The 17,103-nt window shown below is 41.0% G+C and overlaps 1 protein-coding gene across 1 annotated transcript in view; it reads right to left on the reverse strand.

Moving 5' to 3' along the window:
* fcho1 (FCH and mu domain containing endocytic adaptor 1) overlaps positions 1-17,103 on the reverse strand; it is a 108,675-nt gene that overhangs the window by 40,396 nt on the left and 51,176 nt on the right. The window contains 2 exon segments of the mRNA XM_036579536.1: positions 1,658-1,732; positions 10,735-10,826. Of these exon segments, the coding sequence (XP_036435429.1) occupies positions 1,658-1,732; positions 10,735-10,826 (167 nt within the window).

Genomic DNA, 17,103 nt, shown 5'->3' on the forward strand with positions numbered 1-17,103 from the left:
ACTGGCAGGCAAGAGAATTCTACCAATATTTCTGCATGATTCAGCCTTTGAGATGTAAACAAAGTCATTCAGACTGGTTTGGTGTGAAATGGTTCACTGTAGAGAAACTCAGATGTCTTTACAGTGGCGGTGATGGGAACCAGGGGTCACAATGTCTACAACACAAATACAGACATTTTATTTGCCATCTAAAACCAATAGTGAACCTAGACGTGTCTTCTGAGTTTTCATATACAACAATAATGGTGGTAAAAGAATAGCGAAAGGGTGAAATAGGTTTTCTTTGGGGACTATTTTGCCTTAGAACGCCCTGCATGTACCCCTCCACCATAAATGGACGTATAAAGCCAAAATCTTATGTCAAAACTATCAAAACACTGTCTCAGGCATCAGGCTGCATATTCATAACCATTTCATGTAATAGCTTCCTATGATGTACCTTTTATAGAGGCATTAAACTCTTCAGACGTCTGGTTCCTATCACCACCACTGTGAACAACTGAAGATGTAAACAAAGTCATTCAGAGTGGTTTGCTGTGAAATGGTTCATTGTAGAGAAAATAAGTGACTCAGATTTCTTTACAGTGGTGGTGATAGGAACCAGGGGTCACCATGACTACAAATATAGCCACTTTTTTTACTGTCCGAAACCACCAGGGAACCTACATGTGTCTGAGTGTTTATATGTAAAGTTGATGAAAGTAAAATAGTGGTGAATCTGGAAAGTCAAGGTTTTCTTTGGAAACTGCCTTAGAATGCCCAACATGTAACCCTCCACCATAAATGGATGTTAAAATATAAGCATAAAGCCAAAATCTTATCTCAGAACTATCATAACACAACGTCTCAGGCATCAGGCAGGTTATTCATTACCACTTCAGGCAATAGCTTCCTATGATGTACCTTTTAGAAGCATTAACCCTTGTGTGGTGTTGATGTGTTTGTTACTCAGTGGTCTGGTGCACCCACCGCATTATAGTTTTTAAATCAATACAGTCATAACAATTTATGTAAAAATACCAGATGTTTAAAACATCACAAGTGTCCAGCGTAGGGTTCTCCTTTAGCAGCTGTAGCCAGTCAGCAGCCTGTCCATGCTGTCCACCCTCTCACACACAAACATTTACAAACACATACACACGCAGACACACACACACACACACACACACACACACACACTAACAGCAGGCCATGTAGGAGGAGAACAGAGTGAAGGACACAGCACCTCCACACTTTTATTCCCCGCAGGTTCACCCAACACCACATGTGTAATATAAATGTGTGGGGGGTGAACAGAGTGAAGACACTGAAAATGGGTTATTTTATATGTTCTTCACAGAAAATGAGCAAAGACCAAGAATCTGAGGTTGAAATAATAATAAATCATCATTTTTTCTGAAAATGGGTCCCACAGACCTGAACACCACACAAGGGTTAAACTCTTCAGACGTCTGGTTCCTACCACCACCACTTTGAACAATTCTGAGTCTGTTTCTCTAGAGCAAACCATTTCGCACCAAACTGTTCTGAATGACTTTTAGCATTTAATTCATGCAGAAAGTTTGGAACATGGGTGGAGTTACCCTTCCGCTTCTGAGCATTACAAGCTCCAGTCAACTGTGTGATTGATGAAGATGAAGATGGGGATGTCACTTACCCAAGCGGGCTTCCATTGCTGGCCATCTTGGCCAGTTTGCTCATGGATTTGGAGTAGGTCTCCTCAACTGCAGCCCTGATGCAAACACACGCTTGTATTAGCCAAATATTCAAACAAAACCAGACAACTACTGTACTGTGCAAAAGTTAGAGCGCACCATTCATTTAATTTCCAGTCAAAACTGCCTTTAAGTACAAGTTATTAATTTTTTCAGAATCAGGAAACATGTTTATTATAGCTTTCACTCTTGTTAGGAGACTCATTTTCAGTTTTTCATGGACATTCGCAGGAATATTTTCCCACACCTTCAAAGTTCAGTCTTAGAAGTTGGTTTTCCATATTTTCTGTCATGTCTTTACATCCCTGTGCACAGACTCATGGGAAATGCAGTCCATATATGGTTTACTGCAGCGGACTGAGCTCCACTTTTCTAATGTTCAAGACTAAAGGATAAATGACTACTAGAATGGCGGAGTTATTTTGCCTGAATTTTAAATGCTTATTTATATCACAACAGAGTAATAAAAAAAAAATAATAATAATGTCATGTTAGGATACGTCGGAACATCAGAATGAATTTAAACTGAGCGTTGATTATTCTTTAATAACTATTCTACAACTATTTTTCAGTTTTTGATATAATTTGAAAATGCCTGTTGCTCTTTACATTGTGTGTACATTTCATGATGAATGGACCAAAAGAAATGACCCAAAATGACTTGGAAAAAATGTCTGGTTCCATTGACTTACATTAAAAGTAAAGTAGGTTTTTTCCTTCTCCTGTAAAGTTACCATTTGAGATACGAGGTTTTGTTCCGACAACAGTGGTTAACAGCATTTCTGTAAGATATCGAATGAACTACATTTGCATGTAAACTCTCTCCTTTGCTGCCCAAGTGTTCACATCTCCTCTGGCAAGATACAGCATTGCATTTACCACAAATCTGCCAACCAAAACTTAATAACACATCTGTCTGCAGTTTAAGCCTTAGTCTGTTTCGCACTGTATCACATCTTGGCCTTTCTAGACTAACCCTGCCTTCACACCGGCAGCAACTTTTCGCCTCGTCACCCAAAATCGCTGATCACTCATCGCCTTTGGGTGTTTCTAAACTCCAGTGGACCGTTGGTTGCCATGGTTTCACTGGCGCCAAGCACAAATCAGATGCAATCCTGCTAAAATTAAAAATCCTGGTGAGAAATCGCTTGTGTGCTTATTTTTATGTAATCCCCGTGTCTGTGCAGTCAGTGTGTGAGGAAAACAATATTTGGTCTTTGCGATTACTGTTTATTTGCAACGGTGCACCGCCGCCATTATTCAACCCGTAGTAGGAACAATTATCTAGGAACCAAAAATGGTACTGTTTCACAGTGGTGGAGATAAAGCGCGTACTACGCTGCTCAATGCCCACTTTGCGTCGCCAACCTTCACCCTGCCTCCTGTTGCCAGAAATCGCCAGCTTTCACTGCAAATGGATCACCTCTCGCTGCCAGCGTGAATGCAGGGTAAGAGAGGTAAACTCAGCAGGCTACCTGTGACAATGTAGGACACTGTCCTTTCAATGTATTATGGTCATTTTCTTCGTAACAAGCATAAAAAAAAAATCACTAATAGCATGTTAATGTCTCGGTAGCTAGCTAGCTAACTTTCTCGTTCCACCTTAAATAGTCCAGCAGTATTGATGCCTGAAGCACCAGAATGTAACTGCTGCACCATGAATAATTCAAACAAGAAGCTGGTGAATATCTGATTTCAGCTTCGTATCACCAATGAATTATGGGTGGGTGATAATAAATAATTGCCCCCCCTCTTTGAAGTCATATGATTCCCTAAATGTAACTAAAGCCCAGCAGTGAGGAGCTGAACTTTACCCTCCTCTGCTGTCACTGCAGACTGGCAGGGTCGCCTACAGAGCAGCGCTGGTAGCTGTTAATGAAGTAATTTTTTTTTCTGTTGTCCCATTTCGAGGGCAAGATTTTAACCACTACCCCTTGTAACTCAGTTGATTAACTCAGGGTGACACTCGAAAACAAGGTGTAGGGGTAAAAAGAAGAAATGGGATTGGGCCTTGCACTCCCTCCACTTTCAGCTGAATTGCTGGAAACTAAATGTATGTTTCATTTGTAGTAGAGATGTTTGAGTTGCCTGCATATAATATTTATTAGTCTTGCTCAAATACTTACAAAATTATTAAGTGAAAACTAAAATGTTTTAAGATGGGCTGCGCTCTCCCGACACAAAAGAAGATCAGTATAAAATCCTCTTTTCTGTGCTGCTTTAAAGAGGAGTTGTGTTTCTGAACCGGCTGATTATAATGCAGAAAACCCACTACTAAACAGAATCCATTCATTTTGCCCTTTATCAATTAAATACACACAGGCCAAAGCCGTGAAGCTAAAGCCTAATAAAAGATTAATGATCCAATTCTAGTATTTAGCATATTCCCGCTGAACTAAATCACACGGCGCTGTGTTTTTACTCTCAGCAGTTAGCAGGCAGTTGGATGGGGATGGGAATGCCCTGCAGCATGTACTGTAAATGTCACTCCCTTCAACGTGATAAATTTGACAAAGTGTAAACATTACGGCCTGCTTGTAAATGACTTTGGAGCGCCAGAGGAAAAATAAACCTGTTTGTCTTTTGATGCTGAGCAAATATCGCAGTCCATTATGTTCCAATAACAAACGGCGTGATTTCCAGTAGAGTTCGGATTTAATAAGCATCAAGACGGGAAGGAAAACTTCAGTCTGTGTATAAGTGTGCTTGAGGGGACCTCAGAAAGGGTTGGTCAGACTGCAGCTGCTCTCTGCCTTAAGCGAGAAAGACAGCAGGGGTGAGAATCACTAGTCTCTCGATATGATATCACGATACTTGAGCCATGATACATGATATATATTCATACATACACACACACACAATATATATATATATAATATATATATATATATATATATATATATATATATATCATAAATGTCAAAAATCGATTTTCTAAATATTTAATTTATAACATAATGTTGATGGAACGCAAAAGGCGGAACTTGGAAGTGCGGAAGTGCAGCGCCCGGACAGTCTGTGGCGGCACATAACAAAAACACAACTGGATGAGCGAGAAATCCGACCGGCTCCCTCTGCATTAAAGCCAGGTTAGGTCAGGAGTCACAACACAAATGATAAGAAGAGCCATTTTGTGTCCAGTATTTAATGTCCAGTATGTCTCAGTGTGTGCTGATGTCCTAGTATAGGCTAAACAATATAAACGAGAGTGCAGATTTACTTCGCTCTGCTTTAAGCTTTGCCTACAGCCGCTTTCCTCCCATTTTCCTCAGGAAACTTTTCTTCAAAAGTAGAGCAGCTTATTGTAAAATGTCTCAGCGTTCGACTGTTTTACGAGGCTGAAGTCGCTTCTCATTCTCCAGCTTCTTGTTCGAATTTTTCCATTCCGCCTTAAATTCTGACTGAGGCGCTGAATGTAAATGCGGCACCATTTAAGGTGGAACGGGTGGTCATCCGTTACCACTGGATCTTATTTCACCATAACTGCGCATTTTATCGCAGATGAGTGGCAGCAGCGTCTCCAATCAAGAGCACTGAATAAGAGCCTTCTAGTTCACTTCCATTTGACTTATTAGTAAAAGATATTGGAAGTAAATTCATTATGGATCATTATAAATACTTTGCTTTAACATTACCAGGTCCTCACAGTAAGAAAATAGAAATGCTGTATAGAAAAATAAGATGCTTCGAGATGCATCGATAATCGTTTTATAATCGCGAGATTCCCACCCCTAATATATACAGTTCTAGATATATCTGACTGAATACATACGTTGAGCTTTAGAAATGGAGAACAGCAGTAGTTCTATGTCAGGGCTCCTAACTGAAAGAGTAAAGTCACAGTAATATTGCAACATTCAAGGCGAAATATATGTTAATGACTGTTACACTGCAAAAAATGGTCCCTTGTCAAGTGAAATGATCTTAAATGTAGTCGATATATCTAACATTTCCCATTTGGAGATGGTTGAGCTCTTATTATAAGATTATCTGTCTTATTTTCAGATTTTTTTTACTTGTTTTAGGTCATTTTATTAAGTAAAATTATCTCACTATACTGGCAGATCATTTTGCTGGTTTCAAGCTCATTTCTTAAAACATGCAAAATGATCTGCCAATATACTGAGATAATTTTACTTGATGAAATCACTTAAAACAAGTTAAAAATGTCCAGAAATAAGGTAAACAGTCTTAAGTTAAGCTTACAACAATCTCAACAGGAGAAATATTACATTTCTTGACTATATTTAAGATACTTTTACTTGACAAGATACCATTTTTTGCAGTGTACAGGCTCTAAATACAACATTAGGAATGCATTTTACAAGTTTAGAATGTCCATTTAATCAAGAACGGCCAAAAACTGCTGTTAGCTTTGCCCTAAAGTACTACTAGAATTCCATAGGGGAGCTAGCAGAAATTAGCAATATCTTAGGGCTATTTCCTCCCCTTACTTGTGAACGAGTGTTCCCATTTACGGCCTGAACTGAAGGCTTATCTCTAAAAGTCATAGTTAAGCACAGCCACAAAGTACTGATATTTAATTAAACATCTATACAAGGGCTTCATGTATCAACATCGAACTATTGTGACACAACGTCATGTTGGTTTTTCCTCCCAACCCTAAAAGTTAGAGAAGAAAAAGTGTTCACTCTGTTTACCGCCTCCTGAGAATCTGGGCTACGGCCGAATACCAAACGCTCCTTATCAGGCTCTCTGTGATCGGCCTTCGCGATAAGCAGTCAGGTTGCCTGGACTCAGAGTGGGAGAAGCGAGCCTGAATGATTTCTGCACCTCGCTGCGCCAGGAGTCTTATCTCTTACAAAATGTCTCGTTTGATTTTGCACAAATGAAAATGTGAAAATGCCTCTGCGGCTGGCAAAAGCAGAGTCAGGAAAACAACACAACAGACACTCGGGAGGAAGCTCCTGGGAGAAGTGAGGCACGCTGGCCTGAGAGGCTTCAGAAAATCGATTCATATAAATAAATCACACAAAACTTCGCTGACAGCAGCAACGTTCAAGTCCCTCAGTCAATTTCTCAATATTTCTTCAACATTTCCGACAGACTTCATCGGCGTGCTGGTCGGGGTGATGGATCGCCTCAATGCGAGGCTTCATTGTTACGGTCAGAACAAGGTTTGAAATGTTGGCAGAGAGCTTGTCAGGGCAGTTACATCAGTCAGGTGGTTCGTGCTTAGATGGCATTTAACCCTTAGCGGTCCAGAGTTATTACTGTGGTTATGCTACGCTATGTAAAGGGCGCTTCTCCTACTTTTTTCTTTTCTTTCATATTTTTCTCTGCTTAGGACATCTGTGTGGGTTTATGTACTGAAAAACATAACTTACTTTTACACGACCATCTTACAACCGGCTTTGTTCCCTTAGAATTAAACAGGCTGTTTTGGTTACTGTATTGGGCCTTATAGATAAAGCAGTCTGGGCTGAAACACTGCGTATAACTTCAGTGTGAATGGGCGGGGCTAAACTGATGGAGACTGAAATAGGCCTTATATAAATATAAATGTCTTTGTATTTGTATCAGTTTGCATATATAGACTGAATGTTACTTTTTAAAACTAAAAATATGGTTTAAATCTATAATTAATGCCCCCTTTAAAAATTTTGGGGGGTGTGTGCACGCTTGTTCATTCTGTGCTAAGTACGCTTACACAATGTCGTTAGTTTTGTACCGTTTGTGTGTGTTTTGATGTTTTCCTGCTGGCTAAGGAGTTTGCCATCATATCCACAGAGACAGCAGCCGAGAGTGATTTTCCAACTGAGGCTCAGAGGCTTCTTGTGCTGGCCGTTTGGGTGATGCTACATCACAGCTATTAGGCGGCCTGGACATCACAGCTAAGTGGCTGCTTGGACCGGCTGCTTGAGTGACGCTGTATTGCAGCTACAAGGCTGCAGGGACCTGATCGACACTACATCACAGCTAAGTGGCTGCTTGGACTGGCGTCTTGATTGACGCTGCCCTGCAGCTGTGGGGCTACCTGGACTGATGGTATTCAGCAGTGTGAGCAGCGCTACGCTGTGGCTATGAGGCATGTCGGGTTGGCTGCCTAAGTACACTCGGCCGGCCACTTGAGTGACGCTGCACCGTAGCCAAGAGGCTGTCTGGACAGGACCGGTGGTGTTCGGCTGCTGGAAAACGCTACCCCTTCATGGCTAAGGACGTTTTCGGCCTTCGAGGCTTCCGAGGCTGGCTGCCTGTGTGACACATCGTAGTTGTGGAGTGAGTCTTTTCGGGCTGGCTAGGTGACTCCATACTGTGGTCATTGTTATCCCCCCTCACTAGCCGTTGGAAATGTAGAGTTGTGTTTGTGCGTTCTGTGTTGTTTTATTTATTGCCGATTATGTATTTCATTACTTTTTATCTTTTAGTAAAGCGACCTTGGGTTTGAGAAAGGTGCTAGATAAATTGAACCGATTATTTAATATAATTACATGCTTATGTATTTATTTGCATTAAGTAATTTATTTACATTTAAATTAACATCATTTACATCTAAATGATGTTTCAGTTAGGGAAATTATAGAAGCATGGCAAAAATGAAGGATGTAAAGGGGTGAAGGATGTTTTTCCTTACAAACAAGACTGAATACACACCAATAACTTTTCATAAAATTCAAAACAATAAAATAGCTCCTACTTACAAACACAAATATGAACTGAAAGCGTAGAATCCACACTTTCCACACAATGTCTCAGCTTGTTTCAATAATAATTCATATCAAATTACAACATGCTTTTGTCATTGCCTAAGATAAGTGCAACTTCTAAGAGCTAATATTAATCAATCACACTCTGAACAGCAAACATGGTTCTGCTGAAGTGCCGCCTGGAGCAGAGATCCGATCCAGTCCTCCTCAAATCCTCGCGATGAACTCAGCTAAACAGCTAGTTGCAGATCTCAAAAACAACTCTATCCTGAACTATCAGCCTGTAAAAATGCATCAAACTCGACAATGTATGAAGCAGCGATGGACGTCACAACAAACGTGCATCATCATAAGGAGTTTTTTTAAGTAACTGAATAAATATTTGCTCATTTTTGTTTGCCTATACTGAAATAAAACTATGCATATTAAGTCATGTTTGCAGCCTGACTGTATTCAGACTGAATACCTCACGTAACTCTTTCAGGCTACAAAGTCTCCGCAAGCGGACGCCATTAGCAGTCACGCAGTTTTTTGATGCTTCATCAGATGTTGTGCTTTGCAACAGTGGCACTGTGTGTCCTCGTTCAGCCTCACAAGGCACAAAAATGTGCTTGCAGTTTTGATGTTAGCAGCTGTTCATATTTCATTTTTGTTCTTTTGTAATTTTTATTTTTGTTCCTTGCTTTCTTAAAGGAGAGCTTAGCTAGAATTCTTAAAAAAAAACTTGCGGCACACCCAATCAGAGGCAGAGTATTTTAATATTAATTTAACACTGCTGACAAAGTCCAACAACTTCAAACAATGCATTCTATGCCCATATCGCGCAGCCCCACGACTCAGCAGCAGGGCTGAGTCTTAGAATTCAATCCCTTCATGGCACTGACGGTGTTAAATAATTCTGTCATTTATAGCGGTGTAACAATTTCATTACGTAAAAACCAAATCTGAAACCGTGTACTGAAAAACGTATCACTGAAATGCCTCTGGGTCTTTTCAGAGGGTCTCTCGTTTGACATGTTTCATGGAAACCACTGCTCGCTGATCAAAACTAGACTTCCGGGACGTCCTATCAGATGGAAGTGAGTGAGTGAGGGGGCAGGTCTTCAGTTATGCTTGTTATAAATCAATCATAATTTGTAGGGACTGTGATGTTTTGAGTTTATTTTGTCAGAGGGCGGCTTTTAACACACAGTCTAACACTGAACAGCCTGAACTGACCTCTGAGAGAGAGAGAGAGAGAGAGAGAGAGAGAGAGAGAGAGAGAGAGAGAGAGAGAGTGTGTGTGTGTGTGTGTGTGTGTGTGTGTGTGTGTGTGTGTGTGTGTGGACAGTACGTTCTTTGTTACTGCTCACATACCGGTGTGTTCTAACACTACAGTGTGTACTGAGAGAGAGAAAGAGAGAGACAGAAAGACAGCAAGAGAGTCGTCTTTCTCCTATTCTTTCATCTACATGTCAACATCTCTCTCCTTCTCTCTCTTCCTTCCCCATTTCTTTCTCTCGTCTTTGCGTTTGTCTTCTGTCTGTATTTGTCTCTCTCTGTCCTACTTTTATCTGTTCTTATTTCTGTCTCGGCCTTCCACATCTTTTTTTCTCCCTGTCTCATTCATTCTCTCTCTCTCTCTGTCTGTCTCTCTCAAAACCTGTGTGCGATTTCTAATAGTATGTTAGCGCTAAGCTAATGGTGGTGCACATGTAGTACTTGTACCACTTTTACAGGTTTACTGAAACCTGGTTAGACGACAGCTCATACTGACAGCTGTGTTGAGATGTTGAGAACTTCCAGAAGGTCTGGAGTTAATGCTGAACAAAACTCATTTGTACTCATCATTTTTTTAAGGTATTTTATTTTATTTTTGTGTCTGTTTAAACTTGTCAGAATGTAAATGTTGTGAATGTATCATGAACATTTCCTAAAGAGTTGTGATATGATATTTCTGCCATATTGCCCAGCCCTGTGCTGATTCCACTGTCACTTCCTAATTATGCTGGTAATTGACGTGTAAGGCCTTCAGTGTAGATCCTGAAGTCCTAACCAATGGGAGAACTCGACAGGCTGTATCTATCAAGGTAGCACAGAGACTGGACACGTTTCTGTTGAAATGAGTATTTAAAAATAAAATACTGAAGCTAATGAAATAAATTAAGCATGATAATTCTATTAAATAAAGATTAACTAAAAATATTAGACTTTTTTTAGCTGCATAAATCAGAAAGCCTTCTCTGTCTATTTCTCTCTCTCTCTCTGCCTCTTTTTCTCTTTCTTCATGCTTGTTTCTCTCTTTGCATGTCCTCCTCTCTCTTGTCCCCATGACGCCTCCCACGTCCTCCCTCTAAAAGCTGGTATCTCACCTCTCCCTCACGAACTCCGCCAGCTCCTTGGTGGCGATCTGCCCGTGCTTCATGTTGTGGTAGAGCACGTCAAAGCCCGCATTCTTCTCCCCCTGAAAAACACACAAAAACAAACGAACGTGAGGCATGCTGTGTGTGAAGACAACAAGAGTGCAAAACGTGAATCACACGCTTGAAATATACTGTAAGTGATAACACGACCGTCGTCGCTCTAAACGTGCCACAAGCTTTAAAGCCTAACCAGATAACAGCCAAGCCTTAAGGCGAAGGACAGGCTGAGACACGTCTAACCTCAAACTGTTCAGCTGAATGAAAACATTTGCATCCGTTAGAGTCGACCACAGACCATGGAGAAGAGCCAGCCAGGTGCCAGTCAAAATCTCTGAAAGCTGGAGACTCAATTAGCTCAGACGCTCTTCTACAGACGATCTACCAATGTTCACAAACTAGAACAGACAGCCTGGCGAAACCGCTCATTCCCAGCTTTGTTAAAGGACACATATCATGGGAAACCAAACTGCCCTTGTTTTTAAATGAAGGAGTTTGAGGTAATATGGAAACACTGTTAAAGATTCAGAACACACTATTCACCACAAAAAACGGACCACTTTGAATTCATCGTTTCTGTGATGTCAGGAGGACCAACTCATTTGCACACGTCCACCTATTCCAGTATTTTTAAAGACGGATATTCCGAGTGAAGGTGCAGTAGATCGGGCTTGATTCCGTCTTCAGGCAGTGACTGCCAGAGTTTTTAGCACTGTTAGCCTGGCAGCTCCAGGTCTAAACTAAAGAAGAACATCAAACATGTCTTGGCTGATCGATTTCAACTGAGATTAGCAGAAAATCATGTAAATCTGGATTTTTGGGAAATTAATATAAGAGTCAGGTCCTTTGATATAACCATCCAAATAAAGCGTCACCAGAGAATCGACAGCATTTAAGGGGTTAATACACACATTACTGTGGTGAAACAACACAGGTTCATGTTTATTTGTAGTGCAAAACTCTTATTTGTTTGGCCAAAACTCTGGTGCTTATTTTGGGGTGGGGTGTGTGTGTGTGTGTGTGTGTGTGTGTGTGTGTGTGTGTCGGTACACACATCACACACTGCACGGTTTTTGCGTCAAAGCAAAAACAAAACACGGAAAGGCAGAACGTGGCTGGCTGCGTGTGAGAGTTAAAGGGTCACACGTGAGAGAGAAACGTGAGCCTGTCCAGACTCAGCGCTGCACTGTGGCTCTGAACTTTCAGCCGATCCTTCAATGATAACCTTACGAACAAAATAACACATCCTGCAGGTCAGTCAGCGTAAAAATAGACCACCCTGTTCTTTTATCAGAGAGCAGAGAATGTCAACAGAGAGAGAGAGAGAGAGAGAGGGAGGGAGAGAGAGAGAGGGAGAGAGAGGGAGAGAGCCAGAAAAAGTAAGGAGAGAGAGAAATGAGAAAAATGGAGACAGAAGAGGAGACATAGAGATAAATGAAGAGAAAGGGGTGAGAGAGAGAAAAAAAGGGAGACAGAGAAAAGAGAAAAAGGGAGAGAGAGAGAAAAAGAAAGAAAGAAAGAAAGAAAGAAAGAAAGAAAGAAAGAAAGAAAGAAAATGATCAAGAGACAGAGAAATGGAGAGAAAGAGAAAAACAGAAAATAAATGAGGAGAGAGAAAAGAGAAAAAGGGAGACAGAAGAGGAGACAGAGAGAGGAAGGAAGAGAAAGGGGTGAGAGAGAGAGAGAGAGAAAAAAACAAGAAAAAAGGAGACAGAAGAGGAGACAAAAACAGAATGAAGGAGAGAGAGAGAGAGAGAGAGAGAGAGAGAGAGAGAGAGAGAGAGAGAGAGAGAGAGAGAGAGAGACACACAGTCTCTGGATCCTCTGAATTATGAGGTTGTTGAGCAGCTTAAATATGAATATCACTACAATGTTTGAGTTAACATATCATCATAAGAAGGGAAACCCCACCAAAATACCCCATACAAACCAGTAAACTTTATATGTATGGTAGTGAAGTTGCTGTGGCAGGTTTAGGCTACAGTGTGAGGAGCTGGTGTTGGTATTTAACAGTGTTTAAGTACTTTTGTGTTTGCTTGTAACATGTATGTAGCCACATTCATATTTCTCTGGCCAAATGACAAAACAGCTAAACGTATCAACTCTGGAACATTTCTGTTCACTAGAGGACGCGACAGAGGTGATTTTATAGAATATAAAATATATATATATATATATATATCTTGTTGTAATTCTCTGACAAAACAAGTATACAGCAAATACTGAGAACAGAGAGAATGTGTGTGTGTGTGTGTGTGTGTGTGTGTGTGTGTGTGCTCAGCAGACAGTTTGTCGTAGCAGCTGGTCTGCACGTCTATAAATACAGGGACACGCTGCGCTGACACTATTCTCAGGTGAGAGAGGAATTGTTGGAATTCCTGCAGGATCGGAACTTCCCGCCAAAACAACACGCATCCACACCCTGGAGCTCAGCGAGGGCTCTGAAGGACGCCTGCTCACCGTAAACATATCAGATTCACTGCAGCTTGGATCACATTTAGCTTCAGCACATTCACAATATCTGACGTGTATTAGATATAAAACACATTCAACACAGTCACACTGAACAGGAATCCTCTGAAGAGCTTCAGAGCAGCGGAAAATATAATCACTCAGATATTAAGACTGATATTAAAGAGAAGGAAAGACACATATTCTTCAGACTGGACACTGCTTCGTCTATTGAGTGTGTGTGGTGTGTGTGTGTGTGTGTGTGTGCGTGTGTGTAACTTGAGCCCAAGAAAACTGAGCTGCTCTGCTCCTCCCTACACACTATCAACACACAAGACGGCCAGGAACACGCCCCACTCCCCCAACACACACACACCCACCCATACACACACTTTTACACACTGGTCTCAGGATACGGGATCATACACAATCTCATGGGCTGCAAATCGCTGCTGTCTGAACAAAACCTTGTATCTCCAAAATGGTAACTTTACAGGAGAAGGAAAAAAGCCTACTTTACTTTAAATGTAAGTCAGTGACCAGAATTCTTTCCAATCCGTTTTGGGCTGTTTCTTTTGGTCCATTCATCATGAGATTTACAAATAATATAAAGGACAAAAGGCATTTTCAAATTTAATCAAAAACTGAAAAATGACAAAAATGGAGATACAAGGTTTTGTTCCGACAGCAGCGATATGTACGTGGATAATAATAATAATAATAATAAGAAGAAGAAGAAGAAGAAGAATAATCACACACAAGCAGCTAAATATATCAGAAAATCAAACTGAAGACTCAACAACTAAATATGATATTGAATATAATATCAAATTGCAAAACTAGAATTGAATCATTAAAAGTTGCAGAGAAATTGGGCCTCCTAACAACCACCTGGAAGACCTGGTAGACACAAAACTGCCCCATCATATAAACAGCACTGAAAGCTTTCATCTTTGAGAGAGAGGAGAAAATCAAGCTCCCACTTCTTGCTACATACTGTAAATACTGCTATACAGAGCTTTTGTAAAATGCGCATAAAGTCAGGACCATTTTGTTGCTCCTATAAGTTCACTCATTTTCCCCTAATGGACACACAGCACACACACACACTCACACACACACACACACACACACACACACACACACACACACACACACACACTCACACACACACACACACACACACACTCTCTCTCACACATATATAAATAAATAGCTGCACTGTTATTGTACAGATCAGATATGAGATTAGAACAAAAAATAGCCTGATAAGATTCAGTGTTACTCCAACCCTGACACTGAGATTCACTCCTACAGTTAAACTAACCAAACACTCCCGACAGAGAGAGAGAGAGAGAGAGAGAGAGAGAGAGAGAGAGAGAGAGAGAGAGCGAGAGAGAGCGAGAGATAAAGTGAAAGAGCAAAAGCAAAATCAACAGGGAAACAGAGATAAAAAAGAGAAAGTGAAAGAGCATGAAGAAAAGAAAGCAAAATACCAGAAATGCAAAAGAAGGAAAGGAAGAACGAAAGAATAAGAGAGAAAATGAAAGACTGCATGCAGAAGATCACATCATGTGTGTGTCCCGGTGTTTCCCACCTTGGGAACGGTTGCTAAAGTGACAGGGTTCCCCTGGTAACAGAGAGAGAGAGAGCGAGAGAGAGAGAGAGAGAGAGAGAGAGTAAGAGAGAGAGAGAGAGCGAGACAGCGAGAGAGCGAGAGCGAGAGAGAGAGAGAGAGAGAGAGAGAGAGAGAGAGAGAGAGAGAGAGAGGGGGGGTGTATGACAGCCTTCAGAGAGGTTATAGGAGGTTAGAGTGTCTGTGTGACTGGTGAGAGAAAGAAAAGAGGTGGGTGAAACAAACATAGAACAGGAGAGAAAGAGAAAGAGAAAGAGAAAGAGAGAGAGAGAGAGAGAGAGAGAAGGAGGAATTCGTCTGATGTTTAAACAATTCTGCATAATTATGCTATTGAGAGGTAAACAACGCCATTTAGAGTGGTTTAATGTGAAACAGTTAACCTTAGAGGAACTCTGATTTCTTTACAGTGGTGGTGATGGGAACCGGGTGTCGCCATGTCTACAACACAAATACAGCCATTTTATTTTACTATCCAAAACCATGCATGTACCTCTCCACCATGAACGAATCTGAAAAATATGTTTCAAAACCTTCTCAGAAACCATCACAAACAGTGTCTCAGACATTAGAAGCCAATTTCATGCAGTACCTTTCTGTGAGGGAGCTTTAAAGGAGAACTCCACCGCTTTTGCAAAATGACTCAATTAGACGTGAATCAAGTCATTCAGAGTGGGTCGGTGTGAAATGCGCCATTCTAGAGAAGTTTACAGAGTCAGAATTGTTCACCATTATAGTACTAGGAACCAGACGTCCGACACATTTAATGGTTCGAAAGGCTACATGCCATTAAGTTATTACACAAAATGGTTATGAATGTGTTGCTTGATGTCTGATTCGTTGTTCTGTGATTTGGTATAAGGACTTGACCTAAAAAGTATTTAGTGTGTATTTCTGTGTTTCCTCTCAAAACCACATTCTCAGCCGTTCAACACAGCTAATGCCGCTGTTGTGTCGGATTCAGTTCCCCCTCAAATTCACGTCCCCTGTGACAAATCAGGTCCGCGGCCGTGCGCATTCACCGAACAGATAACATCGCCAAGCAACACTGGAACTACAGACAGAGAAAGAGGTTCAAAAAAGGTTTGTACAGCAGTTGTATTCACCCAATCGGTGAGGAACAGCACAAAAGGTATGTAGCAGTACGGCTGTTTACTGTTTAATCAAACTGAAAATAATATTTGTCACGGAATCTCAATTATGCCATGTAATCTTTGGTGATTTATATTGGGTGAAAACGTGCGGCTGTTCAATCTTTCTTTGAACGTTTTCGCTTTCCGTAGTTCCAGTGTCGCTTGGGGTTGTTATCCATTCAGCGAATGCGCCGCGCCCAAGGACCTGATTTGTTAAAGGGAACAAGAATTCGAGGGGGAAGTGAATCAGATACACACCTGCGCTGAAGCAGAAGAACCCAGGGCCAATGGAAACCGACAGGGTCAACAACAAACCGCTTGCTACTCTGCTCACCAGTTTACTGGGTAGGACAGCGAGGTGAACTGTGATCTATCACGGCTCATCTGATGAATAAATGTTACTTACTTAAGCTATGAGTTTTGCTGACACCTTGCGACACGACGCAACATCGCCAACCCAAACAACACAAAACGCATGCAGGGTGGAGAGATACATGCAGGGCGTTGTAAGGTAAAAATAGTACCCAAAGAAAATATATTTTTAATCTAGCGTGACTTATAAAACCTTATAAGACGCATGTAAGTTCACTGGTCATTTTGGAGAGCAGATAAGATGATATTTGTAGTGTAAACATAAGGACGTCTGGTTCCTAGTACTACAATGGTGAACAGTTCTGACTGGGCACATGTCCCACTGAACCACTCTGAATGATTTTGTTTACATCTGAACGGTTGAATAATTCAGTAATTTTGCGAAATCGGTGGGGTTCCCCTAAACTCTTCAGATGCCTGGTTCCCATCACCACCGCTGTGAATAATAATGACTCAAGAAGTTTCACTAAAACAGAGCATATCACACCAAACCACTCCGAATGACTGTCTCCCCTCTTAACAACTGAATTACGCAGAAACCCCCTTAAAGAAAGAAAGAAGAAGAAGAAGAAGATAATAAAAGACTTGCTCATGTGGTCTGAGACACTGTGTGACCTACCGTATCTATAAATATGCAACAGTCTGTCATACAGTGTCAGAAATCACAGTCTATTAGAGGTCACTTAACAGGTGGACACAGTTTGAGGGAAGTGCTGATTTATTTCAATGATA

Source organism: Colossoma macropomum, unplaced genomic scaffold, assembly GCF_904425465.1.
Source record: "Colossoma macropomum unplaced genomic scaffold, Colossoma_macropomum, whole genome shotgun sequence".
NCBI lineage: Eukaryota > Metazoa > Chordata > Actinopteri > Characiformes > Serrasalmidae > Colossoma > Colossoma macropomum.